This window comes from Halichoeres trimaculatus, unplaced genomic scaffold (genome assembly GCF_033239565.1).
Source record: "Halichoeres trimaculatus isolate MK-OKI-2021-1 unplaced genomic scaffold, fHalTri1.1 fHalTri1_scaffold_2, whole genome shotgun sequence".
In the NCBI taxonomy this organism is placed as follows: domain Eukaryota; kingdom Metazoa; phylum Chordata; class Actinopteri; order Labriformes; family Labridae; genus Halichoeres; species Halichoeres trimaculatus.
This window is the reverse complement of record NW_027437180.1, coordinates 13,533,412-13,559,786: the sequence shown is the minus strand read 5'-3', so window position 1 is coordinate 13,559,786 and position 26,375 is coordinate 13,533,412. Positions and strand designations below refer to the sequence as shown.

The window sequence follows — 26,375 nt, the reverse complement described above, 5'->3', positions numbered from 1 at the left end:
CCCTTTATAAACAAACTAGTCAACAATGCCTTCAAAATGTGGACTCATTAGCAGATCTTTCAGCTCAGTAAACAGATAGTGGCCTTTTCGTTTTTTAATCTAACACCACTGAGCAGATGTATTAATTGTTGGGGGGAAAAAAGTAGAAAATTTTTCAGTGCACATCACAGCCCAGAGATGAGACAATGAGCTAAAAAAAATATGAATATGCCTTATCACTGGAGATAGTTGCATCCCTTTCCACGACTTCAACGCCAGTCTCAAAATTATTCAACACGCACCATTTGACTGAACTTCATTCAAAAGAAAAAACAAGCACACTTCTGAAAGACATTTCTGATCATACAAGCTATCATTCACATCTGATTAAACATATTAATAAATTAATCAACTATTAGTAAACCCCTGCAGACCCCCAGCCCAACCACCCCAGCCCCCCTTACACAGAAAACTCCTCTTATACAATTAAAACCGACTTTTTGAGAGCTCCATACACCACCACTTTCCTGAGTTGATAGAGAAACTGACATGATTTCAATCTCGCATCACATTTAACAGCTTATAAAACACCGTTAGAAGTGGAGTGCATTACAGTAACTCGTGGGTGTTATACATTTAAGTGACAAGGCTGACAGAGACAAAGCAGTCGTTAGCCTGTCAACGTCTTTGGCTGTTTTTCGATCATAGTTAGTGGGTAGAGAATTAAGTCCTGTACATGGCAGTAAAGAAGTCTCTCCAGCTTGAGGATTTATAGTTTTAAAGGAGAATAAAGGAGTTCAATATGGATAAGAAAATGTCAGAAAAAAGGATGATAGATCTCTGAATTATTTTTCAAGGAGTGTTTTGGATATCAAGAAAAGATCTGATCTCAGAGCGTTTGAACAATATGCACAAATTTAATTTGATCAATCTTTGTTTCACTGTGAGGAGAAAAAACAAAAAAGCACAGTTTATGAGCTTTCTCCTTTTTTTCTGACATTTTCATGAAGCTCACTTTCAATGCTAAAAATCTGAGTGAGCCTCTTTCTTTATCTTCTAAAAATATTTATCTAAACTACTCTGTTTTTTTTATTTAGTATCTTTCTGTTAAGACTACTTTTCATCAGTTCTTATCATGATGCAGCCACTTTCTGATGAATCTGCTTCGTCAAATGTGTGAGTTGCTTTCAAAACCAGTTAAAAGATCTTGTGTGACACTGATAAATTATAAAGGCAAAAAATGGTTCATGCATTATTTTAAATATAAAGGGTGTTTTATTGACTGGTTTCCTGTTTTAAAAAAATGATAGCAGAGAAAAAACAACCTTCAAACTGTCAGCTGTCAGTCCAGTGAATTTGACTGGCTGATGAGGTGGTGGTTATGAAAGATAAGTGATTCATGTTGAGCTCAGATTCTAAATCTCATCGCGAAGGCTAAACAGTTCACTAGCAGGAGCCACAGCGTCGACCAACAGAGCTCATCCCTTTGAGCAGAGCTCTGTGAGGCTGTTACCACCACTGCAAGTGTTCTCCTTAGCGTACTACGCTGTGGTCTGAGGCGCGGCGCAGATGCTTCCTCACGTGCGCCTGGCCTTCTGCCTCTTGGCTAAACGTTTTGCTTCATCCAGAGCTGCGCTGTCTCCGCTGGCCTGGGCCATGCTCCTCACTCCCTGGATACGATTGACGAGCTGTAAGAGGAGGGGGATTACCTGCAGAACAGAACAGCAGAGGGTGCTTAACACTCCAGGATCAGAAGTTTGGAATTTTCATTAAATCTTTTAAAAGAGCATCAAATTCTTCTTCACTCACCTTTTCATGGTTGTATGCAGCTAACAGGAGCAGCAGAGTGAGGGGCAGAGCGATGTAGGAGCCCTGTGCGACATCCTGGTCAGGCACTTTACGCTGTTAGAAAACATCAATGACAACCACATCCCCAGATGAGACAAGCTTAAAAGAGAAGGTCTTTGACACTGTGTGTGTTTTCAGATGCATTTTTTTGGGTCCGTAATTTGAAAAAAAAAAGCAAAAAATAAAGCATGCATAGACACCTTGCTCACGGGATCCAATGTGCTTATTTTGTACGAATTGCAAAAATTTGCAGCACAAGAAAAATTGAATCATCAAGCAATTGATCCTGAGCAGCAGCTGTCAGTACATTTGAGGTATGCGCGCAGGGGCACACACACACACACACACACACACACACAGGCACGGGCACACAGACTACGGATGGATACCTTTCACATCTGAAACAATACGGTACTGATGCCCGACACCCGGTACCTGGCAATTGCTACAGGTACTCAATGGTGCTAACTTTTGGTACCTTTTTGTATTTATGTGGTAAAAACCATCAATTTGTTTAATGATTAAGTATATTTTTTTCTTTTTTTTAGAATATTTATTTTTCAAAATACAATCTTCAATTGTGTGTCCAGCATGGAAAATCACCTACTTTTCCAGTCCCTCACAGTCACAAGGATGCATTCAGGTACCTAAACATGGTACATTTTGATTTTACGAGAATCGGTGCCCGGTACTTTTGACAGAATTTGGTCGGTACCTACAAAAGTACCTAATTTGGTACCCATCCCTAACACAGACACACCATCACACAAATGCACACAAGTCTTCATCATCTAAAGATTGAGAAAAATTTAATCATCAAGCAATTGATCCTGAGCAGCGGATGTCAGCATGTTTGAGGCATGCGCGGCATGCACAGGCACAGGCACAGGGACGGACACATGCATGCACAAACACACACACACACGCATATACACAAGCCTCCATTCATCTAAACATTGCCCATAATGTGAAAAGAAAATATGTCAGAAAATGTGAAACTGTGATGTTGCAAGTAGCCCACAGTGTCTCTGAATAGTCAAACTACCAAGGAAACGAGCTGGGCAGATGCGAAAAAATGCAAAAAAAAAAAAAGAAAAAAAAAAAGAATCTGTCCTGAAAATATAATGACAGACAAAAGTTTCGCAGCGAGTGTGCAAACATGATTGACACAACATGGGATTTATTTTTTAACATGCCTATATTTCGGACAGAAAAAAATTGATTCAGTGTGCAAAGGCCCAGAGCCAACCTACCATGGATTAAACTATTAAAACTTCAGGAAAAAAGAAAAGTGTACTTAGCGTAGAATATACATGAAGGGAAAAAATATATATCTTACAGTGGGGTTGAAGGTTAGCGTGACGTGCTTGTGGTAGCCACTGGAGGTGAAGGTGACCTGAGGCAGAGTGAAGTCATACTGGGAGCGGGACAGCGTGGAGTACAGCATCAGTACGTAACTCTGAGGGAGAGAGGGACAACTTCAGATCCAAGAACAGCTGGTTTTCAGGTCTTCAGTCATCAGTGTATTTAATTCAATAAAGTGTGTCAACAATTAAAAAGATACAAAAAGTTAAACTGAGTTGAAAACAGAATTGAACTTCAGCACATTAAAGACAGTATTTGTGATTTTTGCTATTAAGTCTTGTTTTAAAACCGGGCACTGAATTTTCAGCAGATACCTCTCCATCTCTGTCCAGAGGAGGAAAGTGGAAGAAGAGGGACTGTCCCAAGGAGACACTGTTAATTGGGTTGTCCAGGTTGTCACTCTTGTAAAGTTTTACCTTGAAAAGAGGGGAAAAGAAAAGAAGTTCTAGTTAGGCTTTGCACTGGATCGGCAGATGTTGATTTAAGTTATTTAAAAAGGACAAAAAAAACAGAGAAAACTGGGCACATTCTTACTGATAGTGTCGGGAGGTGTTCAGGGGACGTGTGGATGTTTCCACTGAGGTCAAACTGATTGATTTGTCTGAAGGCGATAATGTTAACCCCGTCAATGTCGTTGCTGCCAACCTGAAAAGAAACAAAAAAAAAGCTCAACGTACAGATACACCCCTGGACTCATCAAGAAAATGTAAAATGTGAACTGTAGATAAAGCTTTGTACAAGTCACACGGTGTGATAATAACAGAGAATTAAGTGGAATTAAGGCATTTCCAGCCTCGGCAGAGAGATTAGGAGGGCTGCTCTTCTCAGACATTAAAATTATAAACTGAGAGCTTTAAACTTGCAATGGGATTATCGTTGCTTTTGTTCTGCGTACAGAGAGAAGCCATGTGATAAGGCTGCTGATAAGTCATAATCACAGCGTTCCCACAGTTATTTTTACAATTCAATTACAAAAGTTTTTCAAACTGCTCAGTCTAGTTTCCAGAAGGCAAACTTTGAAATCACTTTGTCATTCAGAAAGTTTGTTGGGTCTCACCTCTATAGCCCTGTGCTGCGGTAAGGCTCTCTCTATGTGGTCGTTTCCTTCCGCTCGCAGCTGAATGAGGTACTTGCAACCAGGCTGCAAGGAAACACGACGTTCATCAAGTTCAGCATTGGAAAGAAAAGCTGTGTGAAATACTGCTTCAGTCTATTCAAATGCAAAGATGCTGCTTTCATCACAGTGTTCATTAGTTTTAAACCCACTTTGCAATCAGAATCTAGCATGTCTCTAGAGCACTCACCAGCAGACCCCTCAGTCTGAACCGGCCTTCCTCATCAGTGACCGTATCCTCACTGTAAAGACTACACTCTCCCTGTCCCACGGCTTCCACAGCCACATCTCTCTCTGCGTCTCCACTCAGAGACTGCACCGCCCCGTAGCAGCTGAGGACAGAATAGGATGGCATCGTTCATTACATCAATCCGTAAACACGTGAGGTTTTAAACCGTGCACTCAGGGCACGCTTATACCTGTAAGCAGTCTTAATGCCGGTTATATCGATGCTGAGGTTTTGACCCTCCTCCACTGTGATCATCTGAGACGCTGGCTCAAAACGAAACTCCTTCATCATTGGCTTGAAGTAGTACTGACCAGGACTCTGGATGACAGAGAGACAGGGATTATGCCAAAGGGAACACGGATAAGTATTTAGAAGGGTGTGTGAACCAGATACTTGAGATTTACCAGGTTATTAAAGGTCAACAGGCCGGTGTCTTGAGTCAACAAGTTGGAGCGAAATTGTCCTCCACTCAGAGACAGGAGGACACCTGACAGCGGATGACCCTCCTCTGATTTGATCTGGAGGGTAGAAACAGAGGAGGAGAGCACAGTTTACACATCTAACGCCATGTCTGTGAACTAAGAGATAAACAGACTGTCTCCTTTTCAGAGGGATCAGAGTTTAACTCTTTGTGGAGCAGCTGCAGACGAAAACCAATGTTAATTTCTGAATTAAAGCTCATTGAGTCTGAATGTTGATGAAAACCTTGAGACCTGTCAGCGCTCTAATCGTGAAAGCCTGTCTGAACCTGTGGTTTATCCAGGCCGACAGCTGGGTCTTTAGTCTCTACTTCTCTTTTTGAACAAGAATTGAAAAAAAAATCATAAGAGTGGTAATAATGAACTTGAAATAGTATGGATGCTGAGAGATTTAAAAGCAGTTCAATCCAGTCTAAAAGGGAAAGAGATAAGTTGCTTCACAGATCTCATGGTCTCTGTTGATAATTGTGAACTATTCAAACAAAGGCAGTTCAAAGATGAAACAATGGTAGCACGCACTGACAAAAATATTCAATTTTAACCAGTCATTTTTTCTTTTATTTATATTGTGTGAGAGTGCACAGTGTGAAGCTGCAACAGCTTTTGTTTCCCTGTCACTTTGTATTTACTATTCACTAAATCATTTAAAATAGTGAATAAAAAGTTTCATTGAAGGACAGTTCAGGCTGAATAAGTTGATGGCAGATCTAGAAGTAGCTGATGATTATTGGAAGACGTGCAGAAACAAGATTTTTCTGATGTACCTTGAAGGTGACGCCGGCCAGAGCGAATGCCTTGAAATCTCCCTGTGTCCCCTCCACGGGACTCAGGACAAAGCCTTCTTTACTGGCGCTGATGTCGTACTGCCGGTCGCTGTGGAGTGGACCCACACTGAAGGACAGACACGAAAAAGAGAAGGTTAGGATACACATGTGTCAGGATTTTACTGTCCCACATACAGGGATAGAGATAGTTCGTTGTTATCAATAACAATTCTATAATCATGTGTCCTAGATGATCTGGTCCATTATCATTATCGCCTCAATTACCAATACTTTCTTAATACTTTGTGAGAAGACCAGACAACAATGTTTTTAACAATAGAAAGCTTCTGAACAGAATGAGAATTTCTAACCTTCAACAGACTATGCGACAGAAACTCCTGTAACGTTGGGCGTAGCTTAGACTGGTTTGCTTGGTGCATCTTTAACTAAAAGTTAACTTGAAGAGAGAGTATTCTGCTTTCCTATATTTTGCACATGGACTTAAAGTAAGAATAATGCAGATTTTCAAACAGGTTTCCAAAGAAACAACACAAGCTCTTCATGAGATCTTCTTCATGAGACCTGCTGAAGAGATGAGGTCATCGCATAAGGATCTCCTCACTACTTCATGACCGCTGGGGAGGAGACCTTAAACACAAAGGTCTTCCTGTAGCTATGCCCCTAACAGGCCTCCAGAGGGCTGGCCAATCAGAGGGAAGGGGGTTTGTGAAGCAGGAAGTCTTAAAGAGACAGCAGCTAACTTGACACATTGCAGACAGAGGAAGAAAAAAGGGATTTTGAAAACACCAATGTGAACAAAAACAGTTTTTTTTTTTAGCTGGAAATAATGTAAAGCTACTACGGTATACTAGTAGGACAGTATTTTCCCCTTTGAAAAAAAAAAAAGGCAGAAAAAAACAAACACACATATTGAAGAGGAGGCTTCAAGCTTAGGTTCCAGCAGTATTCCAGGATTTGTGACAGTTTCATTTAGCAGACGTTTTTGTCCAAAGCAATGTACAACACAAGCCATTTAAACGAAACTTTAACGAAAAAACAAAATCTAAAAGCTCATCAAGTCACAGCTTCTGTAAGGTAAAGTACTATCTGTGGTTTCAATGCTCTTTATAGTGCTGGTTTTTCTCACCTGTATGCTCCCATCTCATTTGTAGCCACAGTAATGAACGCTGCAGCAGCTCCTTTCTCACTGATGGAGATCTCCACATCCTGTAGCTCTGGTGACACTTTTCCCTCCAGGAAAAGACCTGCACGGCCCGTGATCTCCACCAAACGACCAGGACAGGACTCTGAAAAGAGATTGTCATTGAGTTTCATGCAGCTTTGTTGCACACAACAGAATGTGGAGGATGTATTCTCCCTTGAGTCACCACAAGTTAGAGTGTTAACCACTGAAGTAGGTAACTTTTTGAATGAGGTTTTTACCTCCAGTGATGGTGGCCTCCACCTCAGGAGGGTAGAACAGAAGCTCCTTGGAGGAAGGTGTCACTGTGATCTTCTCTCCAGCCCTGTGAAGTCACACAGTATTTATACTCACTGCTCCATCACATGAGGTGTGGACTAAATAACCTACAATGGCAGACTTTTTAATGGTGCAAGGTGACATTTTGATACAGGTATATTTACATTCAGATTCTCCCAGAATCCCTCACAGTCTCTACTGCCCAGACTCTGGCTGCACAACTACTACAATGGCTGCGCCTGTGACGGGGTATTTTGGCTTCAAAACTGTACAATGGTAAATGGAGGAACCACGCTGTCCACTCTATACACAGTCTATGGTCAGGGCGACCAGCTGACATCATCTACCACCCTCTGCGTTTATAAATCTTTCAGAGCCACACTTGATCACATGAGTATCTGTGAAACCTCATGTCACGTCTGTGGTCCAGCAGTCTTAGGGAACCGTTTTTTTGTACATTCAGAGGCTGCTGAAATTAAAATTGGTCTGAACTTGGGGCGCTGTTGGCCTCTCAATTTAAGCACCTCATATCCAGAGGCTGTACCAGTCTCAGATACAGCCATTTGCGGCATGTCTTCCCTCATTCTCTACTCCCAGCATTTCATGTCTCTCTTCAGCTGGTCTCTCCAATAGAGGCAAAAGTGCCAAAGATGTAACTTGGGAAAAAACAGGGTCCAACCCATCTTTAGGTGTTTGTGTTTTCACATATTTATTTACTTGTTAAGATTTTAAAGTAAAAAAAACACCCGATCATAGGCCTAAGTAAGACTTATCAGATGTCAAAGAGAGACTCAGTGACTAGTTATTAGCTGTGCACTTCTACATACTGTCATGAGCATTCAAAATGCCTTAAAAAAAGAGACAGCCAAGGTTGATGTCCACTGTTGTTTTGAGGAAATCTACTATCAAAATGGAAATGTTGCAAACTGGTCTTAAAGTTTGATTAAAACTACTCATCTCTGGTGTTTTTGGTTAGGTAAGTATTGTGGTTGTCACCTAACGAAGTATTAGAAGCAAAGACATGTATGACAATGTAAGACATTTACTGAACATGTAAGACATGGAGACACATAGAGATCTTCACAGCACTACAGCACTGCAGCACTGCCTGTGTGAGATGGTGGGATAAACAGACAGGAAATAAAAAACTGAAAGTCTGTGGGAATCTGACCTGGCCCAGTAGGAGAACTCGTAGTGGAAGGGGCCTGTCAGGTCATCAGCCTTCTCTTGAATAGGTGGGCTGTCATCCTTCGCTGCTCCGTCCTCCTCGGCCGCGCGGCGCTCCCGTTCCTGCTGGCGCAGCTTGATTTCTGTCAGCTGCTGCTCCTGCCTCAGCTCCTGCAGGCTCCTCAGGGGGCCCAGCACCAGCGCTGGCTCACTCTCAATTGATGATCTGACCATGAAGAGAGACAGAAGAAAGAATTAAGACTGAAAATTTGTGGCAGGATGAAAAGAAGCTGAAATAAGGGCACAAAGTCTCTGACTAAATCCAGTTTTCAGTACTTGATAGTGACTGTGACGTCCAGGAGCTTGTCGGTGGTGATGAGCCCGGTCATGTGATGGCGCACTGCGGTGAGGGTCAGGATACTTGGAGCTGAGCTGTTAGACCGAAGATAACAGCAGTTATTCTATTTAACTGTACAGGAGGAGAAATAATACGGAGAGGTCATTACTTACGTATCGTAGGTGTAGAATTCCTGCTCAAACTGGTGGCAGGAGCGAGGGGTGACTTTGTAAACACCTGGACAAGCACATTTTTGTGTGATTAATGACTTTGGTCCACTTTTATATTTAGATAAGTTTGACACAGACCTCTTGGCTCCGAACACTGTAACCATGCACAGGGGAGCTCTGCTTGATATGCTAATGTTCTCTATGTTTAGCTAATGAGAGGTCAGAGGACTGAACTGTACCCGGCTTAGAGAGGCAGAAGCGGTTGACTCCCTTGGAGAGGTTGTACATGCCGACATTCTCGGGTTTGCTGCCATCTTGGAAAAACTCCTGCACAGAAAAACAGTCACAATTGAAGTGTGAAAACCTGAAGTGTATGTCACCATCTGCCTCAATACACAGCAGCTGTGACTGTTAGTTTTACTGACTACTAACCAAGGTGATGGCGTGGGAGAGGGAACAGCGCAGTATGTATCCAATCTGTCTGAACTCCACCCCCAGTACATCAGAGTCCAGGACCTCCACTTCTATGGATTTATGTTTCCAGCACCACTCCTCATGAGAAATACTCACTGGCAGGTGGAGAGATCAAGAAATGATTGATGAGACAAACAGATGTTGATATTTTAAAGCTGTGTTAAAGCTCTTTAAGGATCACAGACACTTGGTCTGATCATTTCAGGAGAAAGCACTGTCTCCAAAGACTTTGTAATTATCACATTTTAATATTAAACAACAAAACAAAAGCTTTGAAAAGTAAACTTCCTGCACCACTCAGGCCTGGCAACACTTCAAGCTGAGTAAACAAGCCTCAGAGCTGCTGTGTGTGCAGATAGCTCACTGGCACACAGAGCAGATTGTGTGTATTGAACAGAGGGAGAGATGAATGCAGCACCAGAAGGTGAAGAAAGGCTGGCTAGCGGTGTGTGCTTCCCGTAAGCTGCCACTAAACACCAATTATGATCAGAAGCTGGTAATTACACATTGATCTCGGGACAATCATTAGAAAGTAATTAAAGTGATTTCTGAATAGAAATGTGCAGAGGATGTCAGAATCAGTTCATATTCATTTGTTTCCCTTAAGTGTCAAAACTTGCTTACTGACTCTGCATCTCTGCTCACACCTCATTAGCAAAACTTCAACTTATGACTGATCTCTTATTTCACTAACAGAAAAAATGTCCCTGTCTAATCCAAATGATAAAACACTAAAGACGTAAATCAGTGTTCATTTTGGCAGCTTTCCCAGATTAAGTCTCAGTCTTTAGATGAAAATATGATTAGTTTTAGACACATTTCAGCCTTTTTGCTCCACAGTCTTGGTCTCAGTTTTCCTCAAGAGAAATTCAAACATTTTGGTGTGGTTACAACAACAGTGAGTCAACATTTGATGAAATTTTTTTCTCCCTTAAAATGAGTTCATTTTGCAGATCAAATATTGATATTAAGAATGTAAAAACTGTTTTTATCTGGAACATTTAACTCTTGCGATGCTGGATTGTGTAACATCTTAGTTGAGTTGGATGTGAAGCCACTGTGCTGATCAGGGATGCATCAATCCAGCTTTTCTGGTTCTGATACCGATATTGATACATGGGCTTTGGGTATCGACCAATACCGATACTGATCCGATACCAGTGTTTAATATTAACCTGCATGCCCTACTGATGGATAAGACTAGTGATGTTTTGGATAAAAGGCAAAAAATTAGTATATAGAGTTACTGAAGTTAATGTTTACTTGCACTATAAAATACTTTAATATTTACGAGCTGTTTGGTTTAAAAAAAAAAAAAAACATGCTTTAAATGTGCAGAGATGAACATCCAATAGTAACCATTTTTACCCTTACCCTTTTTTTACTGGTAATTTAGCAAAAAACAAAAAGAGTGTATCAGAGGTAACATTACAAATCAAGTATCCAAGAGCACCGGTTAAAAAGAAAAGGGAGAAAGCTGGCTGCATAGATTACATTTTGATTCTAGATTCAATTTAAAGAGCTTTGAACACACAATACATGGACTGTATTACACTTTTATGACTGTCTTTACATTTGCCTTTAAGGTGACAGGTGTGCTCTGTATTCTATCTTCAGCTTCCACTCGACAGAGGTATCAAAAGTATTCACATTCATTACTCAAGTAGAAGTATAGATACTATGGTTTAAAAAGATTTTGTAAAAGTTGAAGTATCAACTCAAGCTTTTTACAGAAGTAGAAGTGTAAAAGTACTGATTTCAAAACTTCTTAAAGTGTAAAGTAAAGTAACTCAAAGGGGGAAAATGACATTTAAGTCAAAAGCTTAGGCTGTGCCACAGGGTCCTATAGTTTATATAGTGTAGTGTGATTTGTGTCGTTTGCAGGTGTGATGGATTGCGTACAAACCAATAGGGTGTAGAAATGGTAATGATTACGCTTCATCCATCCACAATCAAATTTACTCTTTCTAGATGATGTGATTTCAGTGATTTAAGTATAAATGCTTTTAGTTTTTTTTTTTTTGAAGCTGGAATGAAACAAGAGTAGCGAGGCTGTTTTTAAAATGTGCGGAGTAGAAAGTACAGATATTTGCCTTAAAATGAGAGGAGTAGATTTAAAAAAGTTGGCTAAAAAATGATTACCCAAGTAAGGTTTTGTCTTATTAAATGTGTCTGTAACGCAAAACTGTGATGAATCAAGCTCTAGACACAAAGCTACTCAAAACCAAGAGAAGCAAAAAATTCAAGCACTAAATATCAAGCTGGTGTCAGCCAGTAGCTTGTTGTGACTTGTAGAAATATTTTAAAATAATGTCCAACAGTCCACCACAAAAATATGTGTCTTGTGACTGTCTCATCATCTCATCTTCCTCGTGAAATAGAGGATGTCAACCAACATTATCGTTATGATTCCGTCACCAAAATTAACACTGTGTTAATGAAATGGTCAAGTGTATCAGGTGTTGCTGAAAGTGAATCCTGACCTTTGTACTTCCCAGGTAACACATCATCAAAGGAGAAGTTCAGTGTGTCACCACCACCAGACAGAGCCACTGATCTTCTCTCTCCCTGTCGACTCACAGGCTGCAGGGTTACTGACAGATCATCACAGGAGGCTGGAGGTGAACCAGAGGACACAAAGTCAGTTCAAGTGCAAACACATCCTAAAGTATTACTGTAACCACATCAGCCCATATTCTGAGTAATTTTGTTTCAGAAGCAAAATATTTCATGTTTCAGTGTCCTTACCCAAACAGTAAACTTTTCCAGAGACAGAAGCCATGAACTGGGTGAAGAGCAGATCTGTGAGGGGCCGGTCCACAAGGGAGACCTCGAGAGCCTGAGGCTGCAGAGCCAGTCCTGCTTTCACCTCCATCTCAGGGAGCAACACCTAAATAAAACAGAAACAAAATCACTGTGGGAGCAAAGTTTTCAGGCTACTGGAGCAAGCAGTGCAGTCAGATATATTCCTAACATCTCAAAACCAGACAAAGCAATGCCATAAATCTTTCACTGTATAAATCTTATTCTATTCTGCAGAGATAACACAGAATGTATGTTCACTTTTAGGTCTGATTTTTTATTTTCCAGGATCAAAATGCAGTTAAAAAACTGAAAAAGTCTCTTAAATTGTTGAAGAGTAAAACTTGACACTTCTGGAGTCTTACATGGATGTTGTAGTCTCCAGGTTTGGTCTGAAAGCAGAAGGCTCCCTGGGGATCAGAGTCGATAGTCTTGATAGCTGTCTTGTCTTGGTCCCGGTGTGTCAGAGTGACCTTGTAGCGGCCCTGCTGCTTCATACCCTCAGGCAGACGACTGATGGAGATCTGGCCACATACACTGAACCTGTGTGAGAATAACATCAGGACTTCAGATGCTGACTCAGTGGAATTCTTTTTTTTTGATGAGCACAATGTAGCTGTGTGAAAATTCATGCTGCTCCAGGAAGCCTGAGACAGGCCTGCCGTACCCTGCTGTGATGATGTCAGGAAGCTGGGGCGTGTTGGGGGCAATCTTCACTGTGATGGGCTCAAAGAACATGAGCTCCTTGTTGACACGGATGGTGTAGGTGCCAGCTGTCATGTTCTCCAGCCGGAAAGAACCATCCTCCTTGCTGATGACTGTGAGCACAGAGCAGCCAAGTGGAAAAATGTGCTTTATGCTTATTCTACTTGTCAAAATAAAAAAAAGAAAGCACAGTATATACTATATAGCTACCTTTAATCTGGTTGTTGAGGGACACTGTGGCATCAGAGACACCCTCTCCACCAACACTGTTGAGAACTCGGCCTGTCACGGAGAAGCCCATGACCCGGAAGATGGGCTACACGCAGGACAACAAAACAAGTAAATAAATATTTACATATAGAGACAGGAAGATAAAGTATTTTTTCTTAAACTATGATGATGATGATGATTCTCTTTACCTCTAGTTTCAAACTGCTGTGTTCCACCTTGAAATTCATTCGAGAAGGAGCGACATCAAACGTGATCCTTTCTCCTCGGTAAAAAGGCACCTTGAGTGACAGAGGTCATAAAAGTGGATCAGAAAAAGAAAGAGCTCATTCATTTGACAAAAAGTCATTTCTGCAGCTGTGTGCAAATTAAATATTCCAATATCAGGAAGTCAGCTGAATTTTAGATAACATTTAAGACCAGCAACTTAGCACCTTTTAGAAGTTTAGAAGTTTTTAACTGGTACTGACAGAAATATCTTACCATGCACTGAACTTTAAATGCTAATGGATGTATGGGATGGCTTAAGGAACAAGCAAGAGGGACAGTCTGCAGCTTTGGTCACAGCATGGGGTAATACATAATACGTTTAGCATGCGTTGTTCTACTTTCAGAATAATGATCTCATATTGTATGCTATGTTTGCAGGAAGGATCTGTGTTTGATCAGCTGCATTTATACATATCCAATCAGAAGGACAGGGGTTTGTGGAGCAGTGAGCCTTAAAGAGACAGCGGCTAGAACAAAGTGTTTCAGACTGGGGCTAATCTAAAGTATTTCTAAAACACCAGTGTGAGTAAATAAGGGATATTTTTCAAACTGTAAATTATTTTAAACTACCACAGAGATACCAAAGGGGCACTATACAGTGTTTCCCTTGGGGGGTTGGTGACGTTATTAGAAGCAGGGGGCAGGAGAGCGAGTGTTGCATCTTCACAGAAAAAGCGTTGGAGATGTTTCTTGTGGTGGTTTTCCCAGCTTTCTGTCCGCTATACAGAATGATCCTGTCTGTGTGTAAATGTGCACACGTGATTGTGTGTCTGTGAACGCATTGGAGCAGAACTTCACTGTGCGCGAAACAGCACAAGGAGAAATGTGAACGCGACGCCGTACAAATGTCATCCCGTCATGTGAAGTAGATAAATAACATAAGGCTATTTAGTCTGTTAAATTTAAAAATAAAAAAAAGGTTTAGACCTGCTTTATGAGAGAGGTAACTCTATATCACTTCTGCTGTGATCTGGCACTGTATGGAAAGTAAAATAAAATCAACCACCCCATACAATGGTGAGGGAAACACTTGTATAAAGTAGGGATGTCCTGATCAGCCTTTTTTTCCCCCCAACATGATCCAAAGTTTAAATATTAAACATTTGTCAACACTGAGCCCTGATACTTGGGTTTGCAGAGATAAACTTTGCAAGGGAAGTAAAGAAGAAGCTGCATCCTTTTTAGTATTCTGTTTTAACACCAACAAATCTTAAACGAAAATAGCTAAAATATGTCCTTAGCTCATTATCTCCATTTAACCTAGTCCAGCTAGTTTTGATTTTAAAGTCATTTAATCAATTCTCATGCTCTCCTGTATAAGGCCACCCCTGAACTTGTGTGCATGCAATGCAGCACGCTTCAATATGACGCTGCCCTGAACACAACCCCCACAAGACAGTGCAAGACCACAACCATAAATATCAGACACCAACATGACTGTCTTGTGTTTTTTTCCTGTTTTTTTTCTGTGACAGCTGAAGTAAATGATCCATTGAGAAGATGGGTTAAAATGCCTCATTAATTAGAATATGATGAATATTAGATGTGATCAGGACACCCCTTGTATAAAGCCTAAAAAATATCACAACCCCTCTTGAACAAACTCCTGATTTACTGATAAAACAGCTGTTGACAGATGGTGAACATACTCTAGTAATTTATTTTTAATTATATATTAACAGGAATATTATTATATTAATTGTTTCCTTATAAACTGCAATCCTATTCTCTATTCATGTTTCCCCCATGCACAGACATGTACACCTTCACCTTTCCACTCTGAGTCACACAATGGTTCATCCAGCCTCCCGCTTGGCGTCACTGCAGTGTTCACTTTGTTTGTAATTATTGTATTTTACAAAGCTGGCTCAAATAATAGGAATGATATATCAATGTCTTTTATATGACATTCTGTTTTTAAGTCAACAAATCAAATGGGTATCAATGGTCATGGAGACATGGGAGTAAGTAAATCTGTGTGTTTGAATAATATTATTGGATTACATACTTGGCAGGCCTTTAATGGACCTGAATAGCTGACAGTCAAGTCTAAGTGAGGAAAACACTGAAATCATATTAACCAGCTTACCACAGTGTACTCCCCACTGGCCAGTGAGGGGAAGACGAACGTTCCATCGTCCCTGGAGAGCGCGCTGCAGAGGTAGACCAGGGAGCTGTCCCCAGAATCTGCCCCCTCGACTGGAGATAAGTTACAGCCACTGACGTCCTGAAAATAAGCAAATTCAGGAGAAGTGTTCTTGAAGTTTGATTGTTGAAATAGGTCTAAAATTTTGCAATATTTTTTACATTATGCTACTAACTAACTAAATAAATATAGACACATTCTGTTGCTTAAGCAGAGAAGCACTGTCAATTCAAGATTTAGTCTGTTTTCTTGTTTACAAAAGCGTAAAACAACGTGTGCTTGCCTCTTTCTTGACAGTAGCTGAGTACAACAGGAAAGTGACCCCTTTCATGGGCTCTCCATCACTGCGGACCTCTCCTGAGACGTCATAGCCTCCAACAACCAGATGCTCTGCAGCCGGGGCGTTGGCATTGGAAACAACCACTGAGGTAGAACTCTGTTAAGGAAAAGAGGAAGACGGTAAAGGTCACCAGGTAACTGACTGTGAGGATTGATGATCCTGTCAGGAGCAGTTTGATTAATGTTGGAAATCATTAGTTACAGACCTGCTTATCTGACAGGGAACACTATCAGCTCAGCAAGTGGCTGAATGATATCATTTCTTGCATTAAGGTGGTACAGAAATGAAATGATGTATGATTTCACTTGCAAATGACACCATTTAGACTTAGAAATGTCATACTCTTACCAAAGTTATTACCAATAAGGATTATTGGAAAAATTGAAAATGGCCCAGCTTCAATCAGATTAATGTGTAAATAATGTGTTATAATCCTGCTACTTTGCTTCAGCTTTGTATCAGAAGCCTTAATTCTTTTCTTAACTCAAATCATTATCATTATTTCTGTTCAAATAGTGTTTTTGACTAGGTTTTACTGAACATGTATTTGTTCCCATGTGTGTCTGTATATATTTGGAAACGTAGGGAAACCTTAAGAAGATGCCAACAAGTCAGACTTGCATTGGAATTCTGATAATATAATAAAATGTTTAAGTTTTCGATGCTTTCTTTATTAAACAGTTAATTAATACCATCCTTGTCTTTCAAGTACATCACCGATCTGGATCATACTGTTCCAAATCATGTTGCATGCTCATCACCTTTGAAGTCTGTACTTGTTATCAAAATTTAACTTTCCAGCACCAGGAAATAATAAAGCCACCAGAAGACAAATAATTCAGAATGTTTCACAAAATGCGCTGAGCAATGTTTTTCAATGACTGGCTACATGTATTTCCCCAAACACCCCATGCTGTTATTATGACAACATTAAAGGTCAAATGAAGGTCATAACCTGCTCCAGAGTCCAGGAGGGATGGGCTGCTGTGATGTCATAATTTCCAGGAAGTACTTTTAAAAAGGTAAACCTGTGTTGGATAGAGCAAAATAGGGAGAGCGCTTAAGTGCCGAATACTTCAAGACATATGTTTAGTAAAATGACCTGGGCTTTATACAAATACAAATCAGAGAGGTGTGAGCTACTCACTTTCCTCCGGGCTGTGTGACAACACTCTGAAGCTTCTCATCTGTTCCCACTCGGCTCAGTCTGACTTCTACTCCAGCCGGACCAAGAAGATGGCCTTTACTCAGAACCTAGACCACACAGAATGTATAACATTACCATACAGGAGGAAAAGCTGGCAATGAGCTGTAACTTTTCAACAAACTTAAAAACAATTGCATAAAAACTGATGTGTGTTTGAGAACCTGGATTTCACATTAATATGCCTTGCTTAGCTTCTTCATCGCACTTAGAACGGAAACTTTTCTTGATCTGTATTTAAGGTTTGATGGTCTTTAAGTCAAAGTACTCACCATTCCTGAGACTGAAAAGCCAGTGAAAACAAAGTTAATGTCTTCTTCTTTGGTGCAGATGTCACTGACTCCATCCACATGAAGATCAACACTGGTTGGCTCTGGAGCAAAGACAATGAAAATGACAACAAACACGATGAAAATGATTCACATTGTATCAAAAAATTGAATGCACAACGCATATTTGATTTATGGGTGCTGCTGTTACATAGACTTACCAAAGCTCCATCCAAGAGGAGGCTCAATCTTTAACACAAAGTCTCCCTGTGAAAGGAAACAGGTCTTTAGATCACAGCAGCCATCAGTGAATGTAAAACGTAAATATGCTGGAAAGAAACCAACTCAAACCTTATCATAAAGAGGGATCATGAAGTATCCATTGATTGGAGCACAATCTGTTTGATATTTCAATGATCCTTGTTTAGTGTACAGTTTGATCTGTTAGAGGAAAAAAAACATTCATTTTAAAAAATACATATTAACCAGCACAAATGTACAGTCTTTGATGTTTTAAATGTCATGCCAGGTGGTAAAATTGGTTGGGCGCGTATGGCATGAAACAAACGAACCAATCTTTCTGGGATTAGGTTAATAGCCAAACGGCAAATCCCAAAGAGACTGTTAATTATCGGGGATTAGTACTAATGGCTTGCACTCACTGGCATAGACAGACGGGTATGGGGTTTAAGAGCCATCACATGTTACACTATTGCATTAGGTTATTAACAGATATAGGAATTTTTGTTCAGATCACAGGACGCTGAGCAGAAAACATCAAACCTAGCCCACCAGCAGATAGCTAAATCCACCCGACTCGGCATTCACAGCTTCAGTTCACGTTTCTCAGAGAAAGGCAGCCAACATAGAGTTAAATACGTTTACTGATGTTATTATTTCATTCTAACTTTCATTCAATCATTCCCAGCTTCCATTCATCATGAAGATCCCTGTGAAAGAACAGCTAAATATTAGCTCGCTGCTAACTAGCCGGGACATTTGCACTCTCACCTCGATCAGAGAGTAATTGATTTCAACGTCAGATTTCACAAATCCCCCGCATGCCACCACGATGTCTTCAGATGACACGGTCAAGAACTGCGAGTATGTGATACAGAATAACACCCATAGGGCTCCAACGTCTGCCCGGATTGTAATTCTCAGCATTTTGGCTGGATGTCTGATCTCTCGTAGAGCCGAGCGACAGCACGCTGCTGCCTCCAGTTCCGTACCAGCTGAGCCGCTGTCAACCAGAGACCAGGGGTGAAGCGCTTAGAGCAGCGGCCTCTGCTGGCCCGGAGGTGGTACTTACCTCACCATACACTAATGTGAAGGGGTAAGCAACTTGATACAGGAGGAAAAATCACGCCAGGTTTACACCACAAAACAAGACAATTTTAAATTTAAATATTTATTTTTCTTTTGTGATAAGTGAAAAAAGTCCAAAACCAAAAGCATACACAGATGAAATAATAATAAAGTAAACAGCTTTAAAAACATTATAAGGTACATACAAACAATCCACCACCCAAGAAACCACAGTACAGTCACTTAAAAAATGTAACTTTACAAAACTTTTGATGGACCCATTTTCTTTTTTCTATTTTTTCTCATTTTTTAAAATAAGAAATAAACAAATGCTTCTGAGAAGTGATGGATGTTAACAGTTCAAATCATAATTTTGAAATTCTTAATATACAACAAATTAACAACCAAATAACACATACAGTATATATTAAAAAGTATAATGGATGCATTCTGTTTGTTTGACAGGGTTAATTTAATCCACAGATGCACATTTAGTTTAAGCATTTTTTGTTTTGTTTTTGCTGAGTATCTTTGGTTGTACAAAAGTTTGTATTATATAGAATTTGTTTTGGGGAAAAAAAACAAGTATGTTATATTGGAAACAGTTATGTACTTTGAAATGCATACTTTTTAAAACCTGATAGTCATCAGTCATGATATATGATAGCACTAACTCAAACATTACACAAAATGCCCACAGTTCTGTAAACACAAAAGTTTTAAAGGAAAAAAAATGCTGGTGTTAAAATATTTAAAGTGCAACTCAGAAAACTCCAGTAGTTATTCAAATTCAAGTCCTTCTCAGAAGGAAAGATGACAGTACCAAGGGAGGAAAAAATAAAACATGTAGGCAGAAAAAAATACTTAAGTTTTCCCTCTTTAAGGTTTGATCAGTGTTTTTAATGAATACTAAAAAGAAAAAAACATTTCTGTTAGCCTCAGAAGCACTCAAGTGTTCTCACAATAAAATATGTTACATGATGCTGATTCAGAGTGCTGGTAACTCATGTTCAGTTTTGTACCTGTGTTATCAAACTCAACCTCACACATGAGTGGAGGAGTCAGGAGGTGGGTGTGCCAGGAACACACTTTCATCGTAGTTGTTTGCAAAGCTGGTGTGATAGCTGGGGCTGCGGGGCTGAGATTTAGACCCAGGAGATCTGATGGTGGAGGCTCTCTGGGCCTGGCACAGCTTTTGAATCAGGAAACGTTTGTCGCGGCCCTCCTGAAACACAAAACATCATCTGGTTAGTGAAATAATTATCAAGCATGGTCGTTGTTTGTCTGTGTTGTGAAAATGAATTTGGTGGAAAGTTGTTAAATAAATGATATGAAGGCAACAAACCTACCATAGCTAGCTGCTCCCTGAGTTGATTAATAACTCTCTTGTGAGCTCCCGCCAAAGCTATCACATAAAACATGGCCAAACTGTAGGAGGAAAGGAAAATGTATAAATTACAACCATAGAAAAGCTCCCACTGAATCCCTACAGTTGAAATGTGACTTTCACAATAATTGGATACATACCACGTAACAACAAAGAAAGAGACAGCAAAGGCCTCTGATGAAAGCGCAAACAGGAGCTGTTTTACCCCCTCAGACTGCTGGGATACAGCTGTTGGTAAAACCTCCCATGAGGTGTTGTAATTGACAAATGGTCCACAGGCTTGAGAGCAGCTTATTCTACACAAACAGAGATGTGTTAATGAGTACATATGCCACCAGAAACAGTTCACTCAATAGGACAAATATTGACTTCAAATGTCAATACATCCCTTTAAGTTTGTATTTGGGTTCCCACAAGCAAGCATGACACTGTTATACACTGAAATAATATTACATTACTCACTGTGCCACACTGACAACCACAGGCAGAGAGGCCAGGGCCAGACCTATGAGCAGCACACCCAGGAAGAAGAAGTTTGAACTGGATGCTCGGAAGGGACGAGTGGCAGGACGGCAGTTCCTCATCAAAGACACCTGCAGAGAAAGAGCAGAAAAGTAACATCAGAGGCTGTACTCGTGACTTTTTAAAAACACATATAGAAGAGATAAAGTCACCTTTTTGATATAGAAGATAAAAAAGTATTTAATCGTGCAGATAGCAGGAAGCAGCGGGCTGTAGAATGTGCCAATCCAGCAGATGGTCTGACCGTAGACGATCTCGAGCACGTTCTGAGGAATAGCAAACTCCTGCTGGCCCCACCACTTAGCCAGACCGCAGTCACAGTGCTTCACTATCAGCCTGACGAGTTGAGACAAAAAGAAAGACCATTAATCCATGACTATAAACAATCAATAGGTCACAAAACGTGTCAAATTTATCAACTGCCTAGACAATTTCTCCATATGGCACAACTTCAGAGGAAATGGCTTTAAGTATTACATTATTTGACAAGCCAAGTAAGATTCAAAAGGGGTGGAAAATATCTGCTCTGTTGCTTGGTAACACATAAGGACCTACTTTCTGGGAAACTCCACAAAGATGGTGACTGCTGCGATGATGATAAAGTCAAAAATGGTGAGCTTGTACATCTCCTGTCCCACACGGGTCTCCCAACACTGTGGAGAACAAAAACACAAATTGTATCAACTTTGGGGAGTTTGTAAGGACAAAGAGGTGAGCACCTCTGAGACCATTCCCAAGATCAAATACAGGTGTGAGTGTACCAGTTATATACAGGCACACTGGAAGGAGAAGCTAGAAGAAAAAGACTCCTACCCATACATACTGAAGCAGCTCAAATCTAAATCTTGTCTCACTATTTAAATACGCTTAATACTTCATTTGTCTAAAATAAAAACACATGGACATGAATAAACTGATACATCAGAGTGAGGGGAAACTGCACATCAATTTAGAAATGTGGTCCTCCTAAAACTGAAGGCTACAGCAGACAAATAGGATCTAAATCCGTAACCTATACTTTAACTGTCAGCAGAGGGTGCTCAAATTCTTTTGGTTTCACTTTTGGAAATCTGACGCATTGCCCGTCTTTTTTCACCTTGTCTGAGAGTGGCCGAAGCGTTCTGATGTTTACACAAGAAAAACACAATTTCATTCAATTTGATTGAAGGGAACTTCAACTTTACCGAGTAGAGCAGATGGTTATAGCCGCATTCGCAGGGTTTTTCACCACACGTCGTTATCTGAGACCAGAGAGAGAAGAGTAGAACACCAATACTGGTCAACCGCATGAAGACACATCTACAGAGAGAGAAGAGGAAAAGGAGACGAAATGAGCAACAGATTCAATTTGAAAATAGCTTCTCAGCCAGTATTTTAGACTGGTCAAAGGTTTTGGTTCCATATTGACTCCATTAATTTGACAAGACAGTCTCATCAGTTAAGTTTTCTTTTGATGAACTTTACATGAAAAGAACCATTAGAGAAAAAAGATGAGTCTGTTTTACCTCATTAGGGTAAAGCGGATCTCAAAAGCAGGTGAGTAGTCCTCATAATTGATGATGACAGAGAAGAGAAGTGGGGTGATGCAGTTGGCCAAAGTGATCACAATTGAGGGAAGATACTCATAGATCAGATCTACGATGAAATTCTCCTGCAACAGAGCAACAAGAGCGATTAATGGTAAGTGCCTGATGCTTTCTGAGGCTACTTGAGTCAGATTAAAGCTTAACCTCCGGGTCAAAGGGTTGTTAATCAAGTGATTCGAGAGGACATCAAAAGAAGTCATTACTTTTATATTATTCATCTGCGCTTCCTGGGAGAAAATGGTGGCCACATAAATGCTGTAAAAGCATGCAGCCAGAACAGCGATGACGAAAAGGTTGAGGATGAGGCGGATGAGGTAAATCCGACACTTCTCTTTGCGGGTGCGATCTGCTATTTTCTGTTTGATCCTCTCCTCCTCCAAATCCGTCTGGGGATAAAGGAAAATGTCATTGTGCAATGAGTCAGGTACATGTTTGAGTTATGCAGAGATAAAACTTTTACAACAAACAAAATCAGAAAAAACATCCCAGAGACAGTGAGCAGTAAGAATCAAAGATTAGAGGAGTTTTACACTTATTCTTTATCTTGTCACAGTTCCTCTGTTTTTGCTGTCAGTCTTTGTTACAGAAATGAGCAGAACTTCAGCCCACCTTGAGTTCATAGAGTAAACTGCTTCTTTTCAGCCTCGCTGCGTTCTCGTTGGTGATGCAGAAGTCCCAGCCAGCAAAAATTTTATTGCAGAAGCTCTGAAAGCGATCCTCATCTTGAACCAGGTTGCGTTTGAATCCTGTTGCAGATCTTGAAAAATAAATTGTTAAAGTAAACAAACTTCATAGCTCATAAAAAATTCTGTTATGCTTGATTTGGCTTTGATGATACCTCTTAACGATCCAGACTAGACTGAGAAACAAGTAGGCTATCGTAACCAGCAGGTAGGCCAAAGGTAAGTTGTAAGTGCAATTTGGAAAATGAATTTTGTCCGCCCTGTAGTAGCCATAAAAAAGATAGGTCTGCTCCAGAAAGCCCTGCAAATCGAGCACAAAGTGAGAGTGATGAGAACTAAAGCCTTTTTCTTTTCTTCCAGAAATCCTTCCCTGTGACGCACGAGGACTTACTCCACCGGACAGCAGATCTGTGATGTGCTCATGAAAGATGACCAGACCTCGACGTGCACTGCTCGGATAAACACTGCACGGACTACCTGTGGTCAGACACAACCAAAAAGAAAATTCAACTCTCAGAGAACCAGAACTTTAACAATTAAAAACTGTCACAGAATTGTTTCATCACCATCTATCTACTGGAAGTGTCTGGTGGTGTCTGTATCTATTCCCTTTGCTTGCAACTTTGCCAAATAACCCGATTCTTGGGAAAGCTTCAGTACTTTTACGATACAGTTATTAAATTGCATTACTTCAAACACACTAAAGAAAAGTATTCAATTATCAGTATTTCTGTATCTCAATATTAGATTTTTTTTTCTTTGTGGGCTAAATTGGATGAAACTCTTCACCATCATTCAGGTTGTAGGTGATGTTCCCTGAAGCACTTGGAGCAATGATGAGGGGCAACATGACGAAGCTAAACATTAGCAGAAAGATGATGAAGTTGAGCATCACAAGGAAGCGCAGGAAGGAGAAGTATGATAGGATCCCTGTGCCAAACATCCCTGTAAATCAAAAGAGAAGAAAGACACTTAAAACTACTTTTTATCTGCTCTGTTTGATTCCGGCACAGGTAAGATGCAGCTTTAATTTCTCACCTTCGATCATGTGTATGTCTCCCCTCCAGAGCTTCAGAGAGTTCAGCCATTCCTGCGTGTCATCCACAAGCCTCCTCAGGTACCGGGAGGTGTTCCGCCTCAAATGCCTCCAGCTGCTGAGCTCTTTAGCCTCCTCCAAACGCTGTGTGCTAAGGAAACACAGGCAGACACACTGTTTAGTGTCTATTTATGCACTGGAAAAATTTCCGAATCATCAAAAATAAAGAAAACTTTACATCTTATCTTACATCTCTTAACATCTTATATCAAAGGTTAGTACATATACTCTGATAATATCTTTCCTACTTGTCCCTGCGTTTCTCAGCCATTGTCTTAGCCAGTTCCCGGATGGGTCTCTGCTCTGTCGGACTCTTCGGTTTCTCTTCGCGTCTCTTGAATGTATTGATACCCCATTTCCCGCTGCCAGAGGAGCTAAGTCTAGCTCTGGTGCTGGTTCTTCTCTTGGTGCCGCTGGTTGATGATTTCCGGCGGTACAGCAGAGACTGGTAGCTGGGGAGCTGATCCAACAACGGGTTACTGGAGACTCTTCCACTACGATCAGTGAAGAAAACTTTAAAGACAAAAGTACACAGGATTAAGCTTTGATTATGAGTTCAATATTGCAGTGCTCAATCGCAACTGAAACTACAGCCTCAGCGCTTAGGGTTAGGGCTGAACAATTAATTGAATTTAAACCGACATCACAACGTAATAGAAAGCAATTTTCAAATCGCAAAAACAGCAATGAAAAAAAAAGGTTTTAAAGTGCATTTAAAAAGTGCTATCAAAAGTTTATATATTTTAGTAGTTAAGCCAAAACTTTTTTATTTACATTTCTGCACTTATGTTTGTGTTTTATTACTGAGAGAGATCAGTAAGATTTTAATACATTTGACATTTTCTTTTTCATTTTATAAAACAGTGCATCCCACACATTTACATATTTCAATGGTTAAGCCAGAGATTTGGTCTTATTCACATTTCTGCACTTTATTTAGTGTGAGATTCATAGAAGAGAGGATTCATATTTACTTTTTAGATAACTGTTAATAATAAGCCTCTTGTTCTGCTTGAAGTTCAATCAATCAGCCAATATTCTACGGTGATTGTAATAGTTAATATGAATTCATGCATCAATTCATCTCATTTTATCATAACAGGAAAGACTTGTTTATATGTTGACAGTATCCTTTGTTGTGTTGGTCATACCATAGAACAGTTTATTGCCTGTGTTAAAGAAATAATGTAGAAGATAAACATCCCCAAAATAAATCGCATGCTAGATAGCAATCGCAATATTGGTCCAAAAAACCGCGAGCTCATCACAAGAATATTAGTAAATGATGCTGATATTGGTCCAAGACAGAAACATTGATAAAGGAAAAGAATATACAACATTGCAAAACTTGCAGAATTAAAAACTCATATCAAAAACATTTTAATTAAAATATAATTTGTGCAATGTTACTGATTTACATTGCTATTTCAACAGATTCTTTATCAAATTCAGATATTTTCTTTTTATTTCTCTGTCTAAAATGTACAGCTGTGATTTTCACTTCCTGAATCAGTTTGACAACCTGCCAGTGCAGAAGTTGTATGTGTTATTTTTCCTTACTTCATAACTTCAATCACATTTTAAAACTTTTCTCTAGCTTAATTTCACCAAATTCAGGTAGACCAGATCCCTGAGAAGGATAGACAACACCTTAATGTTAGAAGTAAAGGAGGCATAACTTGAGCACGATGTAGATTTCTATCTAAAACTTGAATGTTCTGTTTTCGTTGAGTATCACTGTTTCGGGAATGGTAGAAAACTAAATGTTTGATGGATTCCGAGTTTTTCAGCCGTGAGCAAAATCTCTACGAAACTGGAGCTTAAGTTAGCAGGTATAAACATCACAAAGAGAATGAGTTTTAACCTACGTCAACAAGAAACATAAGGTTTTCATGTTAGCAACATGAGCTGCTGGTCAAACTACCCTGCTCCCCAGTGTTTAGTGGTGTGTATTTACCCATTACGAGACAAAAGCCGAAAATCCGACCCAGTCGAAAAGCCAACAGCGGAGTTTCGATAGTTTACGGTAAACAGACACGGATAAACACTAAACTTTAATCCTGAAACTATGCCCACATAAAAGACTATTGTCTTCAAATCATTAACCAGCGGGTCAAAGTTGTTAGCCTGAAGTAATCAGCTGTTAGAGTTGATGTTAAGCTAGCATTACGAGTTGGTATGCTAATTCCAAAGTAAGGCGTAACTCCACAAAAACATCACACAAACTAACTTTACCTGAGTCGACCTCCATAGCTCCCCTTTTGTGTTTAATAGATGTAAATGTGTATTGTATAATGTTACATTAAGTTAACAATGGACACAGCAGACTTCGTCAACAGGGAGTTGACTGTCCGCTGTCAGGAAGACGATAGCTCTTCCCATAGATGGGACTTCCTGGGAAACAGATCCAGCAGCTCCGACTG

The 26,375-nt window shown here is 40.1% G+C and overlaps 1 protein-coding gene across 1 annotated transcript; it reads right to left on the bottom strand.

The window, feature by feature from the left end:
* On the bottom strand, positions 1-26,341 carry LOC141799800 (BOS complex subunit NOMO1-like). Its single transcript, XM_074682167.1, is given in 48 exon segments — positions 1-1,688; positions 1,789-1,881; positions 3,167-3,286; positions 3,507-3,608; positions 3,727-3,837; positions 4,250-4,333; positions 4,497-4,638; positions 4,726-4,853; positions 4,940-5,053; positions 5,779-5,905; positions 6,926-7,085; positions 7,222-7,304; positions 8,430-8,651; positions 8,762-8,857; positions 8,936-8,999; positions 9,172-9,259; positions 9,365-9,501; positions 11,890-12,021; positions 12,155-12,296; positions 12,574-12,751; positions 12,876-13,026; positions 13,124-13,229; positions 13,333-13,422; positions 15,501-15,638; positions 15,841-15,993; positions 16,853-16,925; positions 17,045-17,151; positions 17,374-17,474; positions 17,592-17,637; positions 17,722-17,811; positions 18,382-18,546; positions 18,548-18,613; positions 19,727-19,903; positions 20,028-20,106; positions 20,206-20,361; positions 20,528-20,658; positions 20,740-20,923; positions 21,143-21,240; positions 21,772-21,886; positions 22,093-22,238; positions 22,377-22,559; positions 22,783-22,930; positions 23,012-23,157; positions 23,248-23,333; positions 23,646-23,801; positions 23,895-24,043; positions 24,201-24,465; positions 26,188-26,341. Coding segments are annotated over 48 exon segments (5,976 nt in total). The 5' UTR covers positions 26,204-26,341; the 3' UTR covers positions 1-1,556.
* Positions 26,342-26,375: the final 34 nt, after the last annotated feature.